Source organism: Penicillium vulpinum, assembly GCF_028829585.1.
Source record: "Penicillium vulpinum strain IBT 29486 chromosome Unknown utg000002l_segment0_segment0, whole genome shotgun sequence".
Taxonomy (NCBI): Eukaryota; Fungi; Ascomycota; class Eurotiomycetes; order Eurotiales; family Aspergillaceae; genus Penicillium; species Penicillium vulpinum.
This window is the reverse complement of record NW_026643242.1, coordinates 521,548-543,601: the sequence shown is the minus strand read 5'-3', so window position 1 is coordinate 543,601 and position 22,054 is coordinate 521,548. Positions and strand designations below refer to the sequence as shown.

The window sequence follows — 22,054 nt, the reverse complement described above, 5'->3', positions numbered from 1 at the left end:
GTTCACTGGGCCTTACCCTCAGCACCGACAGGCGCAGCCTCCTTCTGTTTCTTCTGTTCCTCCTGGCCAACCACCTGCACCAGTAATGCTCCCACAACTTCGGCGGCGACCGCAATGGTGGTCGCACAGACTTTGCTCCAAACCTGGATGCTAACAGATCCCAGCGGGGCGCGTGGGAAGGACACAATCCATTCAACGTAATAAGGGAACCAGGCCTCGGGGAGCGGGAAGACAGGTGTCTTCGAGTACCAGAATTGCAAGAACATCTTCAAACCGTTTGTGCAGACCCAGCGGGCGATCTTCACGGTCCAGTCGAAGGAGGATTTCTGCGAGGTCAGCGTCTTGTCTGTAGAAACAAGAGAGTTAGTAGTCTAGTCAACCAAAATAACAACGCTTCCTGGAGTCCTGCCTAGTGAAACGTACTCAGCGCCTCATATTCCTCCATGGTCTTGTCGTGTCGTCTCCTGGCTTTCGCCCACTTCGCAAACTCATCCTGGGAGCTTGTGCTGTTCATTTCGTGCTTTTGCTCGAGGACTTGACGCTTCAACTGCTGCTGCTTGCGGGCAGTCCGCGAGGTCGGTGTGGGCAGTTTTAGGTAAAGGAGCCATAGCTGTATGCCAAAGAGAGTAGGTGTTAGTGTGCAATCACAGTGTAGGTGTGCGGCGGAGCTGGGGGGCTTCCCAAAGGCAACAGATGGGCGGATTGGAGACATACAAGACCGTCGACGGTACTCGCACCGATCGTGTTGATCAGGTAAATTGCGACGTGTACGAAGAAGACCGTAAGGACAAGGGACAACATCGTGGCGGGGGTTGGCAAGACCGAGACGAGGTGTTGAATGCGACGGCGCAGGCTAGGAGAGCCTGGAAGAAAGCGAAGGCAGCAGAGTTAGCCAACCAAGGAAGTCTCTGCTATCTCTGCGGGATGAAACAGGAAATATCCTGGTAAGATAGATGTTTGTTGCCGGTTGAAGGAGTGAATGACGTTCCTCAGTGTGGAAAGGTCAAAATAACAGCGGACTTGGCCTTTCCGCCTTCACTGTATCACGATCTACACCGTCTTGTCTATCGTTTCGCCTGTGACAAGACTATAGAATACGAAATTATTTCAAAGAAAATGTGATGAGGCCTTCGCAATTACTACTCCCGATTTCCACCAACCAAGCCCTCAAATGTCCAACGCGAAAGATGCATTCCATGAACTTGTCCGCATCTTTTCATCTAGAAACAACCAAGTCCTCGAGATCGAGATCATTCCACCAGGCCTAGGCGCTACATTCCTCCAAGATGGATGCTCATTGGGAATAACCAAGAAAGCACTAGTGCAAGCCTTTACGGTCGCGCGCCAGCTCTTCTTCGACCGATTAATGCCCATGTCCGAAGATGACCTCCAAACCATCTTTTCCGCAAACGCACAGTCCAGAAATGCAGACTCGGCTATCACAGAAATAATGCTTCTCTTCGATTGCGAGCATCTCACAGCCTGTAACTGGCGCAAGCGCCGACTGCGGGCAGCCATGACGCATTACCTTATTTCAAACCAGACCTCTGTCGCAACGGAGTTATTAGAAGCCGAACTGACGCTCATGTCGAGCTACCAATGCTCGCCACTCCACCGTCACACCAAGTCGCCGACGCTCTGGCATCACCGGCTGTGGGTACTTGTCCATCTGCTTCAAAGACGGCATTGGATTCAGGAGGATCTGCTCAAGCTGCAACGGACGGAATTGGATGTTGTTCTCCACGCCGGAGAGCTGCATCCCAAGAACTACTACGCTTTTAGCTATCTGCGACAGTTGGATGTGCTTCTCACTGCCACAGCGGAGAAGACTGGGCAATCAACGCGGGAAACCCATACGGCACAGTCAGTTGTCGAACGGGTGGTTGATTGGTGCTTGGCTAATCCACGCGATATATCGGGTTGGAGCTTCGGCCTCTACGTACTGGGCAATGTCCTGGAGCAACAGAGCCGCGTGAACGCTCTTGAGAGGGTGGTTAAGTTTGCGCTTAACGTTGGATGGGAAGGCGAGAGCCTTTGGACATTTATCGACCAAGCATCGAGGCAGTTTAGGCTTGAAAGTGTGGTTGAGGATATCATGCTGTTGCAATGGGATCAAGAAACCAGATCTCATGCGTCCCAAATGGTTCAAGATGGTCGACCGAAGAAGTCGTGGCAGACCTGGTTGGCCCGGGCGAGAGTATACTGGGCCGTGGACGGCCAAGGGCAAAATACATAACCGGATGTGATATGAATGTATATATATGTTTACGCGTTTACGATTACCACCAAAAATCGCACCTCCGTGATATTTCTCATGTGCCGTTGCCTCGTTTGGTTAGCACTCTGGTATACATGCTTGGGCTAAATATGTGATAAACGCCAATGAGAGTCAAATCAACGCCTCGCTAGACACCCAGCCCCCGGTTTTTAAAAATTGGGCATAGGTAGATGGTTCCAGTCTTATCCATGAATCCAGCGCCGCCCTTCACTCATCCACTTTGCGATGCTGCTCGGTGGGTTGTCTGTTTCGGGCGATCGCGAAAAAGTAGAGGAATATGAGATTGACTGACGGGTTAGATCGAAGGATGGGCCATTTTATTTTTTGCGTCCACCTGCAGCCTCGGCTGCTTTCTTTTCATCTGCTGTAAAAGAGAAGCACATTAGAAAAGCAGTCTCATAGCGGTTGGACATTTCACATAGGGATACACACCCTTCCTCTGCTTCTCGCGCATGATGGCAGCAGCGTCTTCCTTGGACTTGGCGAATTCGCTACCGGTCTGCGTGTTTTTGTTTTTCTATACAGAGTAGAGATGGTCAGTATACATGAACAAAGAGTAGCAGGTGGAGGGAGCGAGGATGAGGCGAACCGTGTTGCCGGCCTTCTTCAGGGCCTTGGCCCGATCGTTGTCACGTTGGTTACCCCGTGTCATATCGTAGGTTATGGAAATATTATTCTCAGGAGTATTGAACGTGGTGGGCGCGAGACGTTTCAATGTTGGAGAGGGAAAAAAAGTTTGGAGGGGTCGGCTTTATTCTAGCGAATCACAGGGATTCCGCACTGTATACCTACAGTATACACATCTTCTTAATGGTTTTGATTGGATTATCGGAGTATTTCTTTGTTATTCTTTATACTGTTGAGTCATCTAATCAGCAACTACGAGCTGACTGTGATTGGGCTATATTCTTACCTTGTTTCAACTCGGGTTTTCTATCTCACCCCTGGCGCTTCGCCTTAAAGCCCACAACGTATTTTGCCCTTCAAATACCTTGCTAGATCCACCTTGATACACCTATGATCTAGAATAGTTTGAGCTATACTTATCAGGGAATAAGGCATGTTTGAGGCAAGTAAAAACAAAATATGGGGGAGCAAACCTGTAGCCGCCAACTAGTTTCAGCATGGTCGAGTATCCTTCACTAATGACCAGTCATTTTGTACTTTGGGCCCTAGTTGAGATCCCAATAACGGAGGCGTAATATTTAGACTTGTTCCGGCTACAGCCCCCGATCTCCGCGCTTAAAAGGACCCTATTATTGCCTGAATCGCAATAATGAAACACCTCCTGCAGTACCTAAGTATATCTCTCCCACTGCAGATATGAGGTGAAGAACCCTTATCTCTTTCACTAAAGCTCTAATTAGATACATACTATTTGTGTAGTTCATTTATATGTTTCAAGTCTATTCATAGAAAAATATCGCCTTTGTCGGGAGCATACATCTAGGCTACTGTACCTCAATACCCATTCTTCCATAGATGCCTTTCTTCATTGTCACCTCCATTCATCCATTTCTTTTGTCATTATCTTTCTTTCTTCTATTCTCGCCCTCGAGTTGATCTCGTTGTATCTCATTGTTCCATTCTTTCTGAACATATCAAGCTTTCTGCTGGACAGTCGCTTTCTTCTCTCTTTTAATCCCAAGCCTGCCCCATCCAAGTCTGCGAACAGACAATCTTCTATACATCTTCGACAGCGAGTATCTATCACCCTTCATAAGTGCAGAAGCAGGCTTGTACCTCAACCATGATGACTCGCTTGCGTGAATCCCTGGCCGGTCCAGGGTACGTGATCCTGAACGTTATTCGCGTTCTCAACATTATCACTTTTATGGACCTTATAGCTGCTTGTGCAGTCTTGCTGGCCAAAATCGACAAGCTGAATAGCTTCTTTTTCTTCGAAGCTGTGACCCATGCCGTGGTGGCTTTAGTCAGCCGTAAGTATAATCCTCCATGTTTGTGATATAAATGCTAACGCTGGCAGTCTTCATGATAATTTCGGAGCTCCCAGTGCTCCAAAGCTATTTTGACAACCACTGGCCGATGTTCGGGCAAGACTCTAGCTTCTACTCTCTCGGCGGGATCATGATGATCCTGGGTGTAGCGACACTGGGCAACCTGAACACCAAAGCCATGACCCAGGAAGCCATTGGAATGACTTTCTGGCAAATCATAATCTCTGCTGGTGTCCTAGCAATGGTGGTTAGCGTGGTGAACGTTGTGGCAGTAAGTAACGAGTTCAAGGACTCCCAATCCCCCAATGTATTTCTTTGACCGGGTGCTAACCCATTTCCCCCAACAGAGCTACATGTTCAGCGACCCCGAGACCGGCGTCAGTGCCCGTCAGGTGCGGGTAGACGGCGCCGTCGCACCCCAAAAGGCAATGAGCCGGACGAGCAGCCACCGCACCCTCCATTTGAGCGTGAAGCGCGAGGAAACCTTGCCTACCTACACTCGCCAAAACCCTGTCAAGCGTGCTACCAACCGTCTCACCGGCCGGTTCCCGCTCAAGATCTCCAAGCCCATGAACCCGACCCTCGTTGACGAGAATGATGCCGCTTCCTCCAAGTACTCTCGTGACTCTGCGGAGATCCGTCCTCCCGACCTTGCACACCACCCTGCTATGTACTCGGGCCACATGGTTTGAGCTGATTGACTGGTTGACTGGTCAACTGGGTCAAATATGTGGTTGTTTTCAAGGAAAGGTTCTGGCGTTGGTTGAATCAGAAATCTTGCGTTATTGCGATGGCACATTCGGCACTGTTTTATTCCCCTTGTCTTTTGCTTCTTAGTGTTTTAAATGATCTAATCGACACATATGATTTTTATGGGTCATTCACGAAGTAGAAAAATTAGAATATTCGTAGATGATAGAACAGTATGGAAGTTTTGCCTACGTTGTAGGTGGTGGTTGAGGGCAATTTCCAAGAAAGGACGGGGGACCCACGTCTGGCCCCGACTTCAATGAAGCTACATATGTAAGTTAGACATTCGAACACTCTTACATCTTTTATCTTTCTTTCGTCGAAACTCGACTCAACCTGTTCGAGATTCCGATGAAGTGAGATATCCTAGCAAATATGGCTACAATCCCAATCTCCTGGGGAACGTAAGTTTTGAAGCTCTCATCCCGCAATCTAGCCTGACCGCGAATAGCGTCAAATCACTCCTCATATTTTTCGGCCCTGTCCTACTCCCACGCGTAATTACCGCCTATCGAAGTCTCCGTGTATCTATCGCGAGTCGGCCACCACCGCGTCCTCTGCCTGCCGCACCCGCTCGAGCGCTGAACATCTTATTTGGTGGCATTGTCTTCTTTCTACTCCTAAGCCTACCCTTCAACCCCCACGCGCCCGAACCCAACATCTTCTCTCAAACTCGCTCCCGTCTAAACACCCCTACCGATGTCATCTTCAGCCGTCTCGCCCGGCTTCGACCAGATAACCTCCTCACCGAAGCCGACAACCTCCTCCAATCCAAGTTTACCTCTCTTGGTGCCCGCAAAGTATACCTGACTTATGGCCCCGATGCCTTAATCTCGTGTCAATATTGCTCCTTCGATAACCTCAACACATACCTCGTATACTACCTCCCATTCCACGTGTTGCTACCACACCTAGCGCACCTGCTGCTCATAGGCGTGGCCACATCCGCGCCCATCGCAGGGCGCGAGGCCTCTCGTTGGCGCGTAAAGTTCGCCATAGCTGGAATTGTCCTTGCAGCCATTGATATTTACATCATGGCCACCTACGATGCGATCCAGGGTGCGTCGCGCTCTGTGCGCGCGGGCCAGACACCGCCCTCCGGTCTCTACCACTACATCACCCTCCTGCGACCGCTGGCCTTCGTGATCTGCGATGTAATCTGCTCAGTTGTGCTCTGGCTTTCCGCCACCAACCGGTTCTTTTTCAAGCCGCCCTCAGCAGTCGAGCAGGTTGACGACGCGGTTTCGATGGCCGCGCAGCTACTCATGGGTGCAAACTCGAAACTTCATGCTGCGAGCGTTACTCGCAATGCGGTAGTTCGGGATTCGGCTTTGAAGAATCGAGATGATCTGTATTGGCGGACTATGGTGGCTTCCGAGAACCCCACTCAAGGGCCCGGAGAAGGTGGGGAGCAGATCCTCAACAATATTTGGGAGGAGGAAGAAGTTGCTCGGGCCATGTCGCGGGTGATGGCTGGGCAGGGTGGAATTGATTTGGCTCAATTGGGAGTTAATGCTAATGATTTTGTGAGAAATGTTACGGAAGGTTTAGAGTGAATGTGTATCTCTTCCCAAAATATACATCGTACATGTGTACATAAATGTGTTCTATTATTATCCCATTTCTCATATTACGTGCCAAGACATACGAAAAGACTGGTTGAATGGTGTAAATAGACCGGAATTGGTACAATGTTGACATCGACATATAGAATACAATAAAAAAAATTACAGCCAAGACACAGACAGAGACACAGACACAGACACAGATCTTAACTTAGATTTATGCACTTTCGTGTACAATAGCCAGCCAATAATCTCGACATTCAACATTTAACGAGGCGGTGAGTGGAGCGATGATCGTCGCGACGAGATGAAACGAAAGCTGAACCAAATAAACCACGTTCCCCCTCTATTCCCTCCTTTTTTTTTTCCTACAAATTCTCTTGCACTTTCACGTTATTGCTTTTCACGTTCCTGGTTGAACGAGTCAAGTTAGAAAGTAAATAAAGCTCAGATGAGGCAGGTTCCACATCTATCTCGGCATTGATCATTTTGGCTCGATTCCTGGTTCTCGACTGTCGACTCCCGGCCCTTGCTCCTCTTTTCCCCCCACGGCGCTCCCCCCGTGGAATTTCCAATATCCTACTTTCCATTGGTGCTATCTTCACCATGGCAGACACAGTCATGCCGTCGCAGCCACTACCAGAGTTAAAGGGGCGCAATGCCTACGTCTCCTCTCCAAATGGATTACGATCAGCCAAGGAGACCACGTTCCGTGAATGGGTGGTTGACAACCAGATCGGTATGAAGAATCACCCTCAATCCTTGGATCCATTTGTGGATGAAGGCACATCAAGCTGTACCTGGGAATATCGTTGCGCTCCCCATGGAATCCCAACAATATGCGATAACACTATGTAGTAGCGCTAACACCAATCGTTGCTCTACAGGAATTTCCATGACCACCCTGGCTATGTTGCTGGCTCTTCATAACCTCTATCCATCGCTCCGCCCATATACCCAGCCATTTTTCCAATTGTCCTACTATAACGAATCCTCAGACTCATACGTTCAGGGCTGGAACGATGTCTACTTCGTCATCAGCGCTGCTATCGCACTCACCGGTATTCGCGCTATTGCCATTGAATGGTTCATGCAACCATTAGCCCGCGCCTGTGGTTTAAAGCGCAAGCAGTCAATTCGCATTGCTGAGCAGGGCTGGCAAGCTATGTACTATTCGTTCATTTGGGGACTTGGATTGGTGTGTTTGACCCACAGATATCTATCCGGGAATATATGACTAACTGCTGGTTCTATATTGTAGTACCTCTGGAAGACATCATACTACTGGGGTGATTTCGCCGCCATGTGGTCGCAGTGGCCCGCCCGTCCTCTGTCTGGCTTGATGAAGTGGTATCTTCTCGTTGAGCTAGCATTCCTCGTTCAGCAGGTCTTCGTGATCCACGTGGAAGAGAGACGAAAGGACCATGTTCAGATGCTTTCCCACCACATAATTACCAGCGTTCTCTTGAGCTCTGCGTACATCTACGCTATGTACAATGTGTCCAATGTAGTGCTATGTCTCATGGACATTGTGGACTTTTTGTTACCGGTTCGTCAAATATTATTCGTCAACTGGTCGTGAACAACTACTAATGCCTCCACAGTCTGCGAAGATCCTCAAATACTCCAAGTTCGAAACGGCCTGTAATATTGGCTTTGGCCTCTTTATGGGCACATGGTTCATTACCCGACACATCATCTACCCCATGGTGTGCTGGTCCGTTTATTATGATCTCCCCCGTCAGCTTACCTATGGCTGCTATACCGGTTCAACAAGCGAGTTCATCTCAGCGGAGGCCCCGAATGCCTTTTCATACATGCTTGGTCCATACTTCAGTCTGGACAACCCCATCTGCTTCAACCCCGCTCTCAAATGGATCTTCTTATCGTTCCTGCTGTTCCTCGAGGGACTGTCCATTGCATGGTTCAGCATGATTGTCCGTGTTGCTTATGGTGTGGTTCGCGGCGGCAATGCTGAAGACACCCGCAGTGATGATGAAGATGAAGACGAAGTAGAAGCAGAAAACCAGACTGCATCCCACGTCCCAGCACATTTGGCTGCTAAGGACGGTGTTCCTATCGACACAAGCGAGACTGGAAACGCACCGGGCTTGGACCGTCGGCGGTCTAACGGTACTGCCTCCGTGCGCGCGCGGGGCCGTGGTCGTGTTCCTTTCGATCCGAGTGATCACAAAGCTCTCTTGGGCCGCATTGGATGTGAAAAGCCAACATAAATGCCCGCTTTCCATTTACCATTTTCTCTTGACCAAAATTTGATGACTCTCATTTCGAGTTGCTCTCTAGCATGCCATGCCTCTGTCCACATACCCTGTCCCATGATATACATTCCCCGGGTGTCGGTGTTGGATAGCCGGCGCTGTCTATGCAATGGAGTGCCCGAATTACGATGAACTGCGATTCCCAAGGTTTGTTTCCGGCACATCGTTTTTCAGTCCGCTTTTGCCAGGTCTTATATCCACTTTTTTTTTTTTTTTTTTTTTGTTTTATCTTTTGTTTTATTCATATTCATACGAATTGTCGCCTTCTCATCACTTGCAGGCTGGCGTCGGGGCGGCTTCCTGCTATGCTTTTTGTTGCTGTGATGGTCTCTACGGACTTGGAGTTTCGTTCTAGAGAATCACACAATAATACCCAATGGAAGCATTTGGCCTTGTACATGTATAATAGAGCCCTGTCCGGTATGGACCTATAGATTTCCCCTAGGGTGAATACGAAATCTAAAATTGCCTTCAACCTCAAATCCTTGATCATCTTCACCTAATCTAACAATATGGACCCTAGTGATGAACATAGTCCCTAAGCGGTGGCTCCCCATTTTCGTTATATCCATACAACAACACATCAAGCGCCCCAACCACATTCGACACAGCCTCCATCCCCAAAAAGTCTTCCACGTCCAAACCAGGTGCAAGCATCTCCCTACAAACAGCATCCAGATCAATCCTCTCCAACCGCCCAGGCCCATCGTGCAATACAGCATCAACAAATAAAGCATAAGCCAAAGGATTAACCAACATAGCCGAGTGTGAATAAGATCCCCCAGCAGCACGCCCTGCACAAGCAACCTGTACCTGTACATTCGCCACCCCAACCTTACGTACATCCCCCAGCGCCGCAGAAGCCCGCTCCCCACCCTGCGGTTGGACAACGCAGTCATACCCAGAGTACACGCTTGTCGTCGGCACAAACGCCGAATCCCCATCCCCACCACGTAAAGCCTGAATGAACCTCGCCTTATATCCCTGCTGCTGCACAGCAGGCGAACAAACTGGCTCGGCAAGCACGCACAGCGTCTCAACAACTGTCCCGTGGAAATCACCACTGACAGTCATGAAGTCGCTTACCGCAGCTCGTGTCGATGGCCAGTATTTTAGCGCCCATTGCACATCTAAACTGCCCTGTGACCAGCTTAGCACCCCAATGGAACGCTGGGAGAGTCCCGAGATGTAATTTATTGCGTATGCAACGTACTCTGCGTTGCTTTGGATATCACCCAGCGAGTTGCCCGGGATGTTCACCCATACTGGGTCTGTGTGTGGGTTTGCGGCGAAGAGCTTCGCATAGTTGAAAAAGTAGGTGCTACCAGCTGGATTAGCGGTGCCCGGGAGTAGGAGGACGGGTATTTTGTTGTTTTTGCCGTAGGAGAAGGTTTGGGGGATGTGGATTGCGCTGCGGAGGGTTGTTTCGGGGATGTCGTAGGGTGCGTCGTAGAAGAATTTTGTTGGGTGGATTCGTGGACTTGGGTCTTTTGGGTTATTGTTGGCTATGGAGTTTATTTCGTGGTTTGTTATGCCGTTGAGAATGTCGAGGATGTTTGTTGGGACTAGACCTAGGGATACTATATCGATGGCTCTTTGGAGGATTGTTTGGTTGTTGGTGTGTGGAATTGAGGAGAGGATTGAGAGGCCTTCTTCAATTGTTGAGACTGGCTTGATTTTGCCTGTTGCGATGCCTGATATCTTGGCTTCGAGCTGAGATAGCTCTTGGTATATGCCAGTGCTGAAGGGAATATGGTTTGCGGATGTGTTGAATAGCTTGTTAAAGATGTCTGGGACATCGTGAGCTTCTTCCGACGTATACGAAGACACCGGGCTGCCCAACGATGCCGATACAAAGAGAACAAGCTGAAGTAGTTGGTGACAGCGCATTCTAGGTCTTCAATTAGGGCTGACTATCTACCCATGGGGCTTTACCTAGTAAATACTGACATTTTATATCCAAAAAGATATTCCATCGGAGCTCAATCAACATGCATTTCGTACCATATCCTATTGGATCTGAGTTTCTATTTCAGCGCTAGATACATGTGGGATGCATATCGTATTCTACCCCTCATATTTTAGAACGTAAAAGCACCGTAAACGCTTGGTAGTTAGCACACGGACCTGTCTCAAGTGTGTGGGCCATCTCATACTTCTCATGCTCGGTCGTTCCAATAACGTCCGAGCATCGGAGTTTCTTCTGCATTTGTGTATCCCGAGACCAATAGTCCGGGGAGGGTCTCCTGCAACCTCATCCTGGAGGATAGGATAGATAGTCAACACCATCAACGTGCCAACTGCCCGAACCACCACCTGAAACGGAAGGAATTATGGCGAAGGAGAACCCATATTCACCGCAAGTGCAGCTTGAAGGTGGACGGTTTTTGTTGATGTCTCCGCGTCAGAATATATATCTTACATTGGATTCATGCCGGTTGTTATGAGAGCGTGGATCTTTCTCGAGCTTATTGTTTGTCTAGTCAAACACTGCTCCCATATGTTAGCTTTAGTACCCATGGTTGCGAAGTATACATGGGTTGGTCACAAAGGCGAAAGTTCAAAGTCATTGGTAACCCCCCACGATTATGGAGCTAATTATGGAATGATTAATTCACACATTTTAGGTACAGGTCAATTGCTTCCTTTACTGCAGTGAATTATTCTCTCTGGCAATTTAGTATATTAGTCCTTGTTAAGCCCTAGTAATATTGGGGGGCATTGCAATCTCTTGTACAGTCCTTCGATCTCAAAATCTACTACTTCATGTTGTCGCCGGCTTAGCGCGTTAATAGAATCAAGGTCATCGGATTCAATTGCATTGATTTAGACTCAGTGAGGATTCGTGGTTTGGCTGTCTAAGTAGAATTAAACGAGTCGAAGGCCGTGTTTCGCAATGACTTCTTCCAGTGGTGTAGTTCTGAAATGGCGCCCAGGTGCGTCTGTGAACTGGGCTTATCCTCTGAATCAGTGGAAAAAGGGTGGAGGAAGTCAAGCACAGCTAAGTGGCCGTGTCTTCTAGCCCAATCAGCAGCTGTGTGGCCAACAGGATCTCTGATCCAGGGCAAGGCCCCGCGTTGGACTAATAGCTTGACAGAACCCAGTAAACCCTTCCCGGCAGCGCAATGAAGAGGAGTCCCTATTCCGCTATACATATGAAAGTAATAATCATCACCACAGTTTTGATACATGATGTTATTTACTGGATGACCACGGTCTAGAAGATAGCGAACAATTTCTAGCCGATCATCCAATTCACGCATTGCCGCATAATATATCACTTGGCCATGCTGCAAGGATGCATTATGGCCAAGAAGAAGCTCAATTATTGGAAATGGAGCCTCGACAAACGCGATAGATAATGGAGTGCGATCCGCATATCCATAGAATCGCCAGTTAGGATCCGCTCCATGGGTAAGGAACTAACGCGTCAAGTTAAAATCATGGAAGGAGAATCTACAACAGAAAAATTATTAGTGAATTGTCGAATGTCTGAGTGAGGCTAGGCTACGCCAGGGCTGAAGGAACACTCGAGTAAAGTGGCGCGTTGATGTCCCATCCATGGGTAAGAAATACCCCTAAGGTCTGGTATGACGAGTTCATGATGGCGTTTAGAATGCACTGAGAATCCAAGGGAACATTGTGACCGAGGAAACAGTCGACTAGATGGAATGAGTTTGTCTCCACAGCTTCGCGGAGAAGAGGCGTTGTTGATTGGAAGGTTTCCTCATCTAGACTGTCTCGCAATCCAGAAAGTGTGGCGTTTATTCGGTCCATATTGTTAGATAGGACATCTGCTCGAAGCTGAATTGCAATGAGATTGTTGGACATTTTTTTGATGAAGATAAACACGCTCCCTGTAGGAAATTTGCACTAGCGTTAATCCAATGCAACAAAATAAAAAAATTGAATTTATATTTTGAAATTGATACATTAATCATCCAGGACCATGCAGGCGACTACCATAGACGCCAACATGCCTCCTGTGGGGGTATAAAGATCCCGAGGTCTATTTCCAAGACTCCGGCCTCGAGGCTCCAGCTCACAGCTTTTGTCCCACATCTCATGTAAATCAACAGCGGACCGCAACTGAATCGTAAGGTATTCCTGCAACGCCGGCACGGGCTGTAAGGAATAAGGAGCTTCTTTTAATCGCTGAATTTCATGAATGGTGGATGCTAACATAGTACATTTGTGGAAATTGATGAGACCTTCGGGTGTCATGGCTGGGTTCCCATCTTCGATGAATGTCAAATCTTTCAAAAACAGACCTGCAGAATGGTTAATTATAGATACCTTCAATGGTGAACGATAGAACTAACCAACAAAAGGAATGCACGGTGGCACTGCAACCTGCAACGTCTCACGGTAGGCCTGGTAATTGTGTGCACTGAATATCATAGCTTGCAAGGGCCTTAGTGTGTTGCAACTTCGTTCGGTGACCATTGCCCAAGTGCGAGCAAGCCGATAGATAGGTGCACTTTCCAGGCCTGCCAAGATAGAGACCACTGCGGAGTAATTATGAAGTTCATGACAGGTCTGTAATAGGTGAAAATTAGCATATAGCAATTATTCCAAGAGTGAGGCTCGAGAATACAACGTACATTGGCCACATTGACCAAATGCCCTATCACTTGAGTTCGCTTTTTCAATTCCGATTCTGCAAGGATTAGGGCGCAGACCCAATTAGACAGCTGATTGGAATACCGAATCAAGGCCCTGACGTTCGGAGCTAGCTCAGGTGTACTGGGGCTCTCCTTTATTTCCCAGTTTTTGTTTAAGAATTCATCTCGTTGTACTTTGTCGAACACACGCGCTTCCATGATAGTCAGCTGCCGGGCAATCTCCTTGGCATCGATTTTGAGGAACTGGAGCTTCTCTAATTTCCGTGGTAGAATTGGCTTTGGCGGAGCTGAGGTGGATGATAGTGGCCTTCTCTTGCAATCGAGACCCGCAAGTCGACGTCGAATGATCGTGAGAAGTTGTTGTGTCGCGCTTGTCTCTGTGACATCTGTGGCGCGCTTTGCAAATGACTCTAGTATTCGCAAATTTCGATCTGTATCAATTCCTTTTGGCTCAGACCAAAAATGTTCAAGCCACTGGTTTAGAACATATATCACGCGTAATTGAATCAGTGGCTTTGTCTGGGTTGACCATTCTGCCGTCTGAGCAACGTTTAATATGGGAGGCGAGCAATTGAAGCGGTCGATAAGGAGCTCACGGAGCTCCGTTCCCGAGGTAAAATATTTATAAGTGGTGAAAAAGATCCGATTGAAGGAGCAGTCGAGCTTGTCGTGGTCCGTCAATTTTTCCACCAGCGCTGCCAGAGTTCCGGCCTTGACAACTTCCACGCTTCCGTGGTACCCGCAGATGAGTTTCTCCGGAGGTGTGATATCATGAGATCCGGAGTCCCTCCGCTCTTCTATATCTGCCTGATCCATTGTGACGACAAAGCCATGGAAAATTTGATTCAGGTATCATCCAAACGGCACTTCTGCTTGAATCGCTGTGGTCAGATGGCATTGTGTCTGAGCTGCGGTCAAGGGCGAGGCAGAGAGATTGATAATGTCATTTGGGTAGTGGGGTATTTCCACTGGACCAGTGTACTAACGAAGCACTCCACTTATAGGCGCGCTAATTTCTGACCCTACAAACCCCGACCATCGTCCGGTCTCGGATTGAGACCTCGGATTGGGTTCCCATGATCAGCAAATTGCATTAACGGACCATCGGATTTCGCTTAGCCGCCCCTGTTATGGACCCACATTTAATCGTTTTTGGCTAGGATCGGAGGGTTTTGGTTATCTGATCCGAAACTTACCGGGAAAGCTTCGAGTTTATTGGCAGAGAGAGGATCCGCAGCGTCATTTATGTATGTATGTATGTACTTTGTAAGTCCGAGTCACGCGGTTAGAGCCTACTTTTAGAATTTTCAAAACGGTTGAATTGTTCAGTTAACTACATAGTACCTAGGTAAAGCAGAGGTTGAAGAGTACCATTCTGAATCGCGTGAAATTTTATATTTTCTTATACTGATTGGTATCCTAAAAGACCGTACCCCTGACCTGCGGCTTCCTCTTCAAATTGATATCTTTCATCAAAAAAGTCCAGGGAATTGCCAAAACTATAATACCACATCCGACAGCGAGTAGTCGAAGTTCAGCGTAGGCGTAGGCTTTCTGAATAGCTAGTCTAATCGGGGTTCCCACAGGATAGCTCAGTTGCGTGACGAGATCCTCGTATATGTCGTTCAGATTCGGCATGGCTGATTCCGGTAGATATCGGAGAAGAGCTTTCATATATGTGTTTTGCCAGATGACGGTACTGATGGTAAGACCTGCACTATCGCCAATAGTGCCAACCACATTTAGCAGGGCTAGTGCTGTAGCGACGTGTTGGTGGTCGACAGCCGCTAGGATAGCAAGCTGCTCGACAAGAATGAAGATTGAACCACCGATGGCAAGGAAGATTTGGCACATCACTTGGTAGCCAACATTTACGTTAGGCTGGCGGAAGTGTATCATCAAGCCCTGTGCCAAGATATATAGTGGAACGGCAATATACAGAGTCCACTTGTAACGGCCAACTCTCCGGATTAGCCAACCCGTGGCTAATAATAGTACTCCAGAGACCATGTCAAAGATATTGACGATATAGTTGGAAGTGGTGATGGATAGGTCATTGTTAACTTGCAGCCAGGACGTGAAGTAGTAATTCCAGCAATAGTACGAGAGCTGATAGGTGGCATCCAAAAGGACTGCACCGACAATTGTGCGGTTCGTAAGAAGTCGCCACTCGAAAAGAGGCACTGGAGCCAGCCATCTTTCCCAAATTGCGAAGAAGAACAGCATAGAAAAACCGACGACAAGCATAGCAATGATATAGTCAGAAGCCCATTGATCGGGGGCGTAATGAGCGAGGTCGAAGGGAAGTTCAAACAACACGAGACCAGCAGTGAACAAGAAGACTCCGAAGACTAGGACTCTGAGTTAGACTTCGTATGGGACGGGTATTGGCACAATGTACTTACTATCAAACTCGACAGTCCAATGACATATGCTTTCGAGTACTGTGCGACCACTTGGCCTCTTGATTCTGTATCCTTCCTCCTCTGCCTTGCGCAGGTTCCACTTCAGCACAATATATAGCGGAGCTGCCACGATAGGAACGACGATTGCCCAGCAGCCAAAGCCCCATCGCCAGGAAATCTGGTAGTAGAATTCATTCGCCACTTTCGGTCCCGCAAATGCGGTGATGATGTATGGAGAGGAAGTGAATGCATAGGCGAAAGCACGGTTTCTCAGAGTCGAAACGTCGGCTGTCATAACATCGATTGCGTATTCCATGCCGTAGGAACCGGTATAGTAAAAGACCTAATATCCCACAAAAAGTCAGTAGTCACTCAATCTGATGCAATTTTAGAACTCACGTTGGCGGCGCAGTAGATCTCGAAGCTATTACAGGTCGCCATGAGAACCAATCCGATGGTGGCACATATGACCATCAAGAGAAATCCTTCTGCACGGCCCCATACATCCATCATTTTTGCAACAGGTAGGTAGGTTGCAGCTGCAAAGACATCGGCTAGGGCGGTGGGAACCGCAGACAGCGAGTGTGCTTTAAATGAACTTGTCACATAAGGGTTGAGAGTGGCGGTAACGGTAGATTGAAATGCATTCACGAAATAAAGGAACCAAATGCTATTGAGGTCATGATATCAGTGTCAGTCGGAAAATTGGTAGCGGTATTGAATCTATGACTCAAGATACAGTAGGATACATACTTGATGAAGACTGCAATAAGCGTACGCCTCGTCCACGTCATCGTCACTGCCTCAACATCTTGAACACCATACTGGGCACTCCTATCCGGTACCTCCTCGAGTGCCACAGAGCTGGCGGGACTTCGAGGGGTACCTTTACCATCATGGGGCGTGTTATGTGCCAGGGACTCATTGTCACTATCTTCAGTCGACACACGGCGGAACACGATTCGCGCTCTTCGGATCAAAGGGCGAACACCCATGATGGCTGACTTTAGAAGTCACAAATTGTCCAGAGGTCGGGCTAAATCAAGTTGGACCCCACGTGGATACGTAGGGAATCCTTTCCCATATAATAAACAAGCACCGAAGTCGGGTTTTCGTATTGCATCAGCGACTAACTGGAAACTAACTAGTTACATACTCTAAGGGTCGTTCCTGGATATACCGATAGTGAATTTCCAGAGCATTCTCCACTCGCGGTTAAATAATAAAAAAAAGCTAAGATCTTGTGTGTTTCGTGCGTTCGTGGACCCGGTCCACGCCACTTTTCATCGTCGATCGGAAATTGCGCATTGTCCACAACCGATCCACTGCTAAATTATTTCTGTATCAGCAAAAGCTATGTGATCAATTGATAGGGTAGGAAAGCCTAGGTTGAACGAAATTGGTTTTTTCATGTTCATGCTAGGATTTCTCGATGCAATATAGTATAAGTATATCCTGGCTTCGCTTGCCCGAGGGTTCCAAGGTTAGGCGTATGTATTAGGTAAGACAAGACCCATCTCTTGTGCGTCACAGGCACCAGAGGGCAAAGGAGAGCCCTGGAGCCCTGGAGCCCTGGAGGAGGGAGAGCCTTAGTAACCACTTAGGGATTAATACCTGAGGCACCAAGGCAACACTTCAAAAGAGCCTCCCTTTCTTCCATTTTTGATATCAAAGCGTAGAAATAAAAGGACTCAGTTTACCCTTTTGATCATTCAAGGCCTCGCATCGCCTTCTGATATTTTTTCCTACCGTGCTATATTAGGAATCAATCTAGAATAAAAAAGCGTTTGGCGCTGAATTGATTTTAACCTAAAAACAAAATGCTAGAGATATAGTTCCCTTAATGTTGACTAGGCGTGTCTGTTCAGATTTGAGGGATACACAGCCCATCAAGGAGATTGAGCGAGGTGTGCACGCTGAGTGCGGGTATAGTTGTAATCGGTCTGCAACTGAAGGCGCTTAGAGCCCAGTTCCTCTATAAAAGCCTCTATTTCTTCAAATCCGAGTTGAGAGAGCGGGGGCCCTTCTCGGTAAGAGCCTACAGCCAGCAAAAGTCGGAGTTTAATTGCAGCTTTATTGATTGCAGTTATATTCGACTAAAAGCTCTCTTGCAAACGAGCCTCGCGTAAGGCTAACATCTTGTCTCGTACGATCAACTCCGCACGCTGGTCTACCTAAAAATACTCGGAAATGATTAGTATTTGCCTGAAAGAGATTGATAGGAGAAATTTATCTAAAGGACTTCTAACAAGGCCTCACAAGAGTATCATCTATTTTAGGTGATGGAGTTGAAGATAGGAATAGGAATGGGAGGCTAAGTAAGAAGCTGCTCATTAAGGCATATTTGTGAGATATCGAGGAAGGTAGAAGCAAGAGCTGATAGATTAAATCTAGCGCAGCTTGAGAAAGAGAGAAGGAAAATAGTGGGGAAGTAACTTGATTGGAAATTTATTATTTCTAAGACCCTATAAGATGTTAATGACCTTGGCCTTAGTGATAGCCAATTTTTCACGTTGCTACTCATTTACTTTTTACCAAATTTAAAGGGAAAATATAATTCATACAACCGCAATTGGATAAAAAAGCCCTGGGATACAATCATTGCGAGACAAGTTCCAATGGAAACGAATACAACCAAGGTTAGGTACGAGCTAGGTGTGGCCAAGCAGGTTGAGCAAGCTCTCAACCTCTGCGCACTGAGAACAGGCGTGGTGGTGATCCACGGTCAGCTGTACTTCTTGTTCTCTCAGTCCCTCTTGGATAACTTCCAATTCCATGGTTTTATCTTGGTCGTAGGCTCGAATTTTGAGGATACGGAGCTCATTGTTGGTGTTCTCCGTAGATATCATGTTCGCGTAAAGGGCATCTCGCAAGTCTGCCTCACGAGAGGCTAAGGCATTTAGGCGGGCCATCAACTCGTCATATTGATCTTGCTTTATGTTTTCAATCATAAGTTAGAATTCATCCAAAAGCGACTGATATCTGACAGTTATATAGAATATGTTAAAGGTGCAACACATACTCTATCCATGGTAGAATGAATGAAGCTGAATTTAGGGTGGGATTGAGAAGTTGATAGATGAGTGAGGAGGTCTCTGGTGATGATGAGCGAAATGGGTTTTGGTTGAAGAAGAGAAATGGAAATAGATGGGAGGGGCAGATTTATAGGAGATGGATTTTCTTCCACCCAACACTCTAAACGTTAGAGAACTCTGGTGTCCTTTGGCGGGGAATTCATTTCTCACATCACGTTACTACTGATTTACGGTTATGAAATTTCGAAGAAGCATCTGATCCATGATGGCTGGAATTGTCTAAAGAAACATACGCTTCGAGAAACAAACTCCAAGAAATGGTAATAAGACTTGTTGGTTATGTGCAACCGTAAAAGGAGTTGATCGATCAATACCTTAACCTGCGCCTGTTGGGCACAAGCGTGATTGTACTTGACGACCAATGTTCCCAAACACCCAGTTCGTCCCGGCAGACCTATCCTTAGCTGAGATCTCTGGTCATGAGTGAGAGCCCTAAGAAGGCTGAGTTTGTGGTTGATGGCCCTCGTTGGTGTCAGGTTCGCGTGGATAGTACCTCGTGGTTGCGCTTCGCGGAAGGCTAATGCCCTCAGGCAAGCCATCGACTCTCGTGTTGGTCCTGCTTTATATTTTCTATCATAACTTAGCATTCATTTGAAACGGACTGATGTGCGAGAGTTATATAGAGGATGTGAAAGGGGCGAGACATACTTCGTTCATCTTGAGATCGAGCTGTAGTTTGAGTGGAATATATGTCAGTAATGAGAAATAAAGAGATGCCCGATAGCTTTGGATGTGATAAGCTGAGGAAGAGAGAGAAAGAATATATTGGAGGGTCAAATGTATAGGAAATGGATTCTCTTCGACTCAAGGCCCCAACTGTTAGAGATGTCTGGTATCTTTGGTGGGGGATACATCTCTCACATCACGTTGCTGCTTGGCTTTTTATATAAAGTCAAGGTGACCAAAATAAGGATTAAGGTCTAATTAGCCCATGGCTCATAGCTTAGTGCTTGGGTTATCACTCAGCCTTCGTGTAGTATGTCTTCTGTGTCGTACTTTCACTGGATGTTTTCATGCAAACACCTATAATCACTTGTTGTATATGGAAAGTTCGGTTTGAATGTTTTACACAATTTTCGCCGCCCATGTTCTATTATTTTGTAGCTAATTATGCTCATTTTCCTAGCTACAACACCATTAATGGGGGAGTTGACTAGGGAAAAAATAACAGCTGAAATAGCCTACCAAAAAAGACAGAATAAGGTCCCATAGGCGGCCCACTGTTGTATATATACTGATATGTGACAAAGAACCAGACGGCACCTGGCACTCGGTTGATATCTTGTATTGTTGTCATTATTTCATCAAGAGCCGCATATAAGTATATCTCCTAGGAGGCTAAATGATCTTTAAAAAATATCCCGAAGACAGAAAATCTTCCAAATGAATGCTAGGGGCTTTAAATGTACTTCATCCACTTTTAGACATAGAGGGAAGATACGTGCGAAAGGGATTAGGCTGGGTCCTCAAGATTACAGGTGACTCGAACTGAGCGGTTCCTGTCTAAATAAATCAGGTATTTATTGACTGTCCGTTGTGGTTATATGTTTGCTCCCTAGGTAGATGTCTTCGTTAGCTAGCTTAGTGTCGTTGAGAGATTGAATCATTCGCTGTTTTTGCCAAAGACAACCTCCGTGTACACTAGAGCTGCCATTGGTGACTGCACTGATAGCTGTTGGGTTGTCATGCATGAATTCTTAAGTTTGGCGACTGGTCAGCAAGTGATTTTTGACTTGCTCAACATATTCGTTGTGGAGGGGTGTATGAGTAGCAATCGTAACAACATGTACGGCCGCTGGGACTCGAATGGGGAAGCAGCTGATGAATGAATTCCTTGAAGATGTCACTGTGAGCGCGAGTGTGGTCGTAATTGATTATTAATTTTGCTTCCTGTGCCCCCATCTCCTCTCAGATAACTTCCATTTCTTCGATCTGAGGCAAGGCCAATAGGGGAGAGTCGATGGAAGACGCATTGAAGGTGGGCAGCCTGTTGAGTCTAGGTGATGCCACTCCTGTGATATCTTTCCACAGTACACAGCGCCACCCAATTTGACAGCTGAACGCGCTGTGAAAGTGCTAGTACCAAGGGAAAAATCCAGCATTCAGACCATTGGGTAAAAGCTTGCCTGAGAGTCAAATTGTGGAGGAGCTTGGAAAGGAGAGCCAGTGTCATGGGCTCGATGGTCAAGCACTTTATCCACTCCCGCATCATTGTGTTGTTTATAAACTGGATTCATAATAGTTCATTTGGCGGACGTGTTCTCCGACAGAGCCCCAATGGTGTAAAAGACAAGGGCCTGGAGCAGTTTGTCGATAGTTCTGAAATCATATTTGCTTGCCGTGCTGATTGAAGTTAGGCATCACAAGAGGAGGGATACCATAGCGCACGACCAATTCAACGTATTTTTTGACCTACAGACTTTCAGATAAAAATTAGTATTCATGTTGAAAGGAGTGTTTGTGAGAGTGCTAGATCGTAGTCTTTCTGTACCATGCGTAGTTTGTCCATTTTCAGAAACGAATTTGGTTTTGTTGTAAGAGTTTATTTGCAAAGTGTGCATTCTGGGCCGAGGCGGACAAAAAGGATTGAGAAAAAAAGGATAGAAGCGCCAGAAATGTTTGGGAATGAGGGAAGGAGAACAGATAGTAGGAGAAGCTAATTTCTAGCAAAGCTGTCCCCGAAGACTTGCAAAATGTCAGCAAGTTCCAGTACATTGTAAGCAATGTTGTGTAAAATAGCGGTTCCATTTCCACAGAAAGTGTTCAAGACCTACCAATCTCGACACCTTAGTTCACGGGCAATGACCATGATATTTTCAACCGATTGTCCGAAGCACTTGATATGGTTATAAATCAATATCTTGGTGGACGTAAAGAATCTGAGATTGGTCAGGTTCTCTGAAGGTCCGAAATCGCACACATGTATTTTATTATCAACTATCCTGTGTAGGCGAGGGTGAACGGGGAGGTCCTCGATCGTCAGCTAGGCGTATGGCGTATGGCGTATTGCGTATGGCGTAATTTCGAACGAGCTGTCGGTTGCAAGGGCTATTACGGGCTTTTCATACTTAGCACGAGAATGGTCATATTCGGTCATAC

General features: G+C 47.1%; 10 protein-coding genes across 10 annotated transcripts; 4 read left to right on the top strand and 6 right to left on the bottom strand.

Annotated features, from left to right (window-relative positions):
- Positions 1 to 2: 2 nt before the first annotated feature.
- N7479_003290 (guided entry of tail-anchored proteins factor 1) lies at positions 3 to 801 on the bottom strand (the record flags this gene model as incomplete). The annotated part of the gene is made up of 3 exons (XM_057250987.1): positions 3 to 346; positions 424 to 610; positions 715 to 801. The coding sequence occupies 3 exons, from the start codon at positions 799 to 801 to the stop codon at positions 3 to 5; spliced, it is 618 nt and encodes a 205-aa protein (XP_057110312.1).
- A 370-nt stretch (positions 802 to 1,171) lies between these two features.
- On the top strand, positions 1,172 to 2,236 carry N7479_003289 (uncharacterized protein; the record flags this gene model as incomplete). The annotated part of the gene is made up of 1 exon (XM_057250986.1): positions 1,172 to 2,236. One exon carries the CDS (start codon positions 1,172 to 1,174, stop codon positions 2,234 to 2,236), a length of 1,065 nt encoding a protein of 354 aa, XP_057110311.1.
- A 359-nt stretch (positions 2,237 to 2,595) lies between these two features.
- On the bottom strand, positions 2,596 to 2,930 carry N7479_003288 (4F5 domain protein; the record flags this gene model as incomplete). Its single annotated transcript, XM_057250985.1, has 3 exons — positions 2,596 to 2,642; positions 2,711 to 2,795; positions 2,868 to 2,930. The coding sequence occupies 3 exons, from the start codon at positions 2,928 to 2,930 to the stop codon at positions 2,596 to 2,598; spliced, it is 195 nt and encodes a 64-aa protein (XP_057110310.1).
- A 1,098-nt stretch (positions 2,931 to 4,028) lies between these two features.
- N7479_003287 (uncharacterized protein) lies at positions 4,029 to 4,928 on the top strand (the record flags this gene model as incomplete). Its single annotated transcript, XM_057250984.1, has 3 exons — positions 4,029 to 4,218; positions 4,266 to 4,507; positions 4,584 to 4,928. 3 exons carry the CDS (start codon positions 4,029 to 4,031, stop codon positions 4,926 to 4,928), a joined length of 777 nt encoding a protein of 258 aa, XP_057110309.1.
- Positions 4,929 to 5,361: 433 nt separating this feature from the next.
- On the top strand, positions 5,362 to 6,542 carry N7479_003286 (uncharacterized protein; the record flags this gene model as incomplete). Its single annotated transcript, XM_057250983.1, has 2 exons — positions 5,362 to 5,390; positions 5,438 to 6,542. 2 exons carry the CDS (start codon positions 5,362 to 5,364, stop codon positions 6,540 to 6,542), a joined length of 1,134 nt encoding a protein of 377 aa, XP_057110308.1.
- Positions 6,543 to 7,157: 615 nt separating this feature from the next.
- Positions 7,158 to 8,785, top strand: N7479_003285 (uncharacterized protein; the record flags this gene model as incomplete). The annotated part of the gene is made up of 4 exons (XM_057250982.1): positions 7,158 to 7,290; positions 7,439 to 7,749; positions 7,813 to 8,100; positions 8,156 to 8,785. The coding sequence occupies 4 exons, from the start codon at positions 7,158 to 7,160 to the stop codon at positions 8,783 to 8,785; spliced, it is 1,362 nt and encodes a 453-aa protein (XP_057110307.1).
- Positions 8,786 to 9,349: 564 nt separating this feature from the next.
- Positions 9,350 to 10,720, bottom strand: N7479_003284 (putative lipase; the record flags this gene model as incomplete). The annotated part of the gene is made up of 1 exon (XM_057250981.1): positions 9,350 to 10,720. One exon carries the CDS (start codon positions 10,718 to 10,720, stop codon positions 9,350 to 9,352), a length of 1,371 nt encoding a protein of 456 aa, XP_057110306.1.
- Positions 10,721 to 12,763: 2,043 nt separating this feature from the next.
- N7479_003283 (Ras-GEF domain-containing protein) lies at positions 12,764 to 14,271 on the bottom strand (the record flags this gene model as incomplete). The annotated part of the gene is made up of 3 exons (XM_057250980.1): positions 12,764 to 13,101; positions 13,153 to 13,369; positions 13,435 to 14,271. 3 exons carry the CDS (start codon positions 14,269 to 14,271, stop codon positions 12,764 to 12,766), a joined length of 1,392 nt encoding a protein of 463 aa, XP_057110305.1.
- Positions 14,272 to 14,874: 603 nt separating this feature from the next.
- N7479_003282 (Major facilitator superfamily domain general substrate transporter) lies at positions 14,875 to 16,855 on the bottom strand (the record flags this gene model as incomplete). The annotated part of the gene is made up of 4 exons (XM_057250979.1): positions 14,875 to 15,806; positions 15,861 to 16,203; positions 16,260 to 16,530; positions 16,614 to 16,855. 4 exons carry the CDS (start codon positions 16,853 to 16,855, stop codon positions 14,875 to 14,877), a joined length of 1,788 nt encoding a protein of 595 aa, XP_057110304.1.
- A 1,656-nt stretch (positions 16,856 to 18,511) lies between these two features.
- N7479_003281 (uncharacterized protein) lies at positions 18,512 to 18,811 on the bottom strand (the record flags this gene model as incomplete). Its single annotated transcript, XM_057250978.1, has 1 exon — positions 18,512 to 18,811. The coding sequence occupies one exon, from the start codon at positions 18,809 to 18,811 to the stop codon at positions 18,512 to 18,514; it is 300 nt and encodes a 99-aa protein (XP_057110303.1).
- Between the last annotated feature and the right edge of the window lie 3,243 nt (positions 18,812 to 22,054).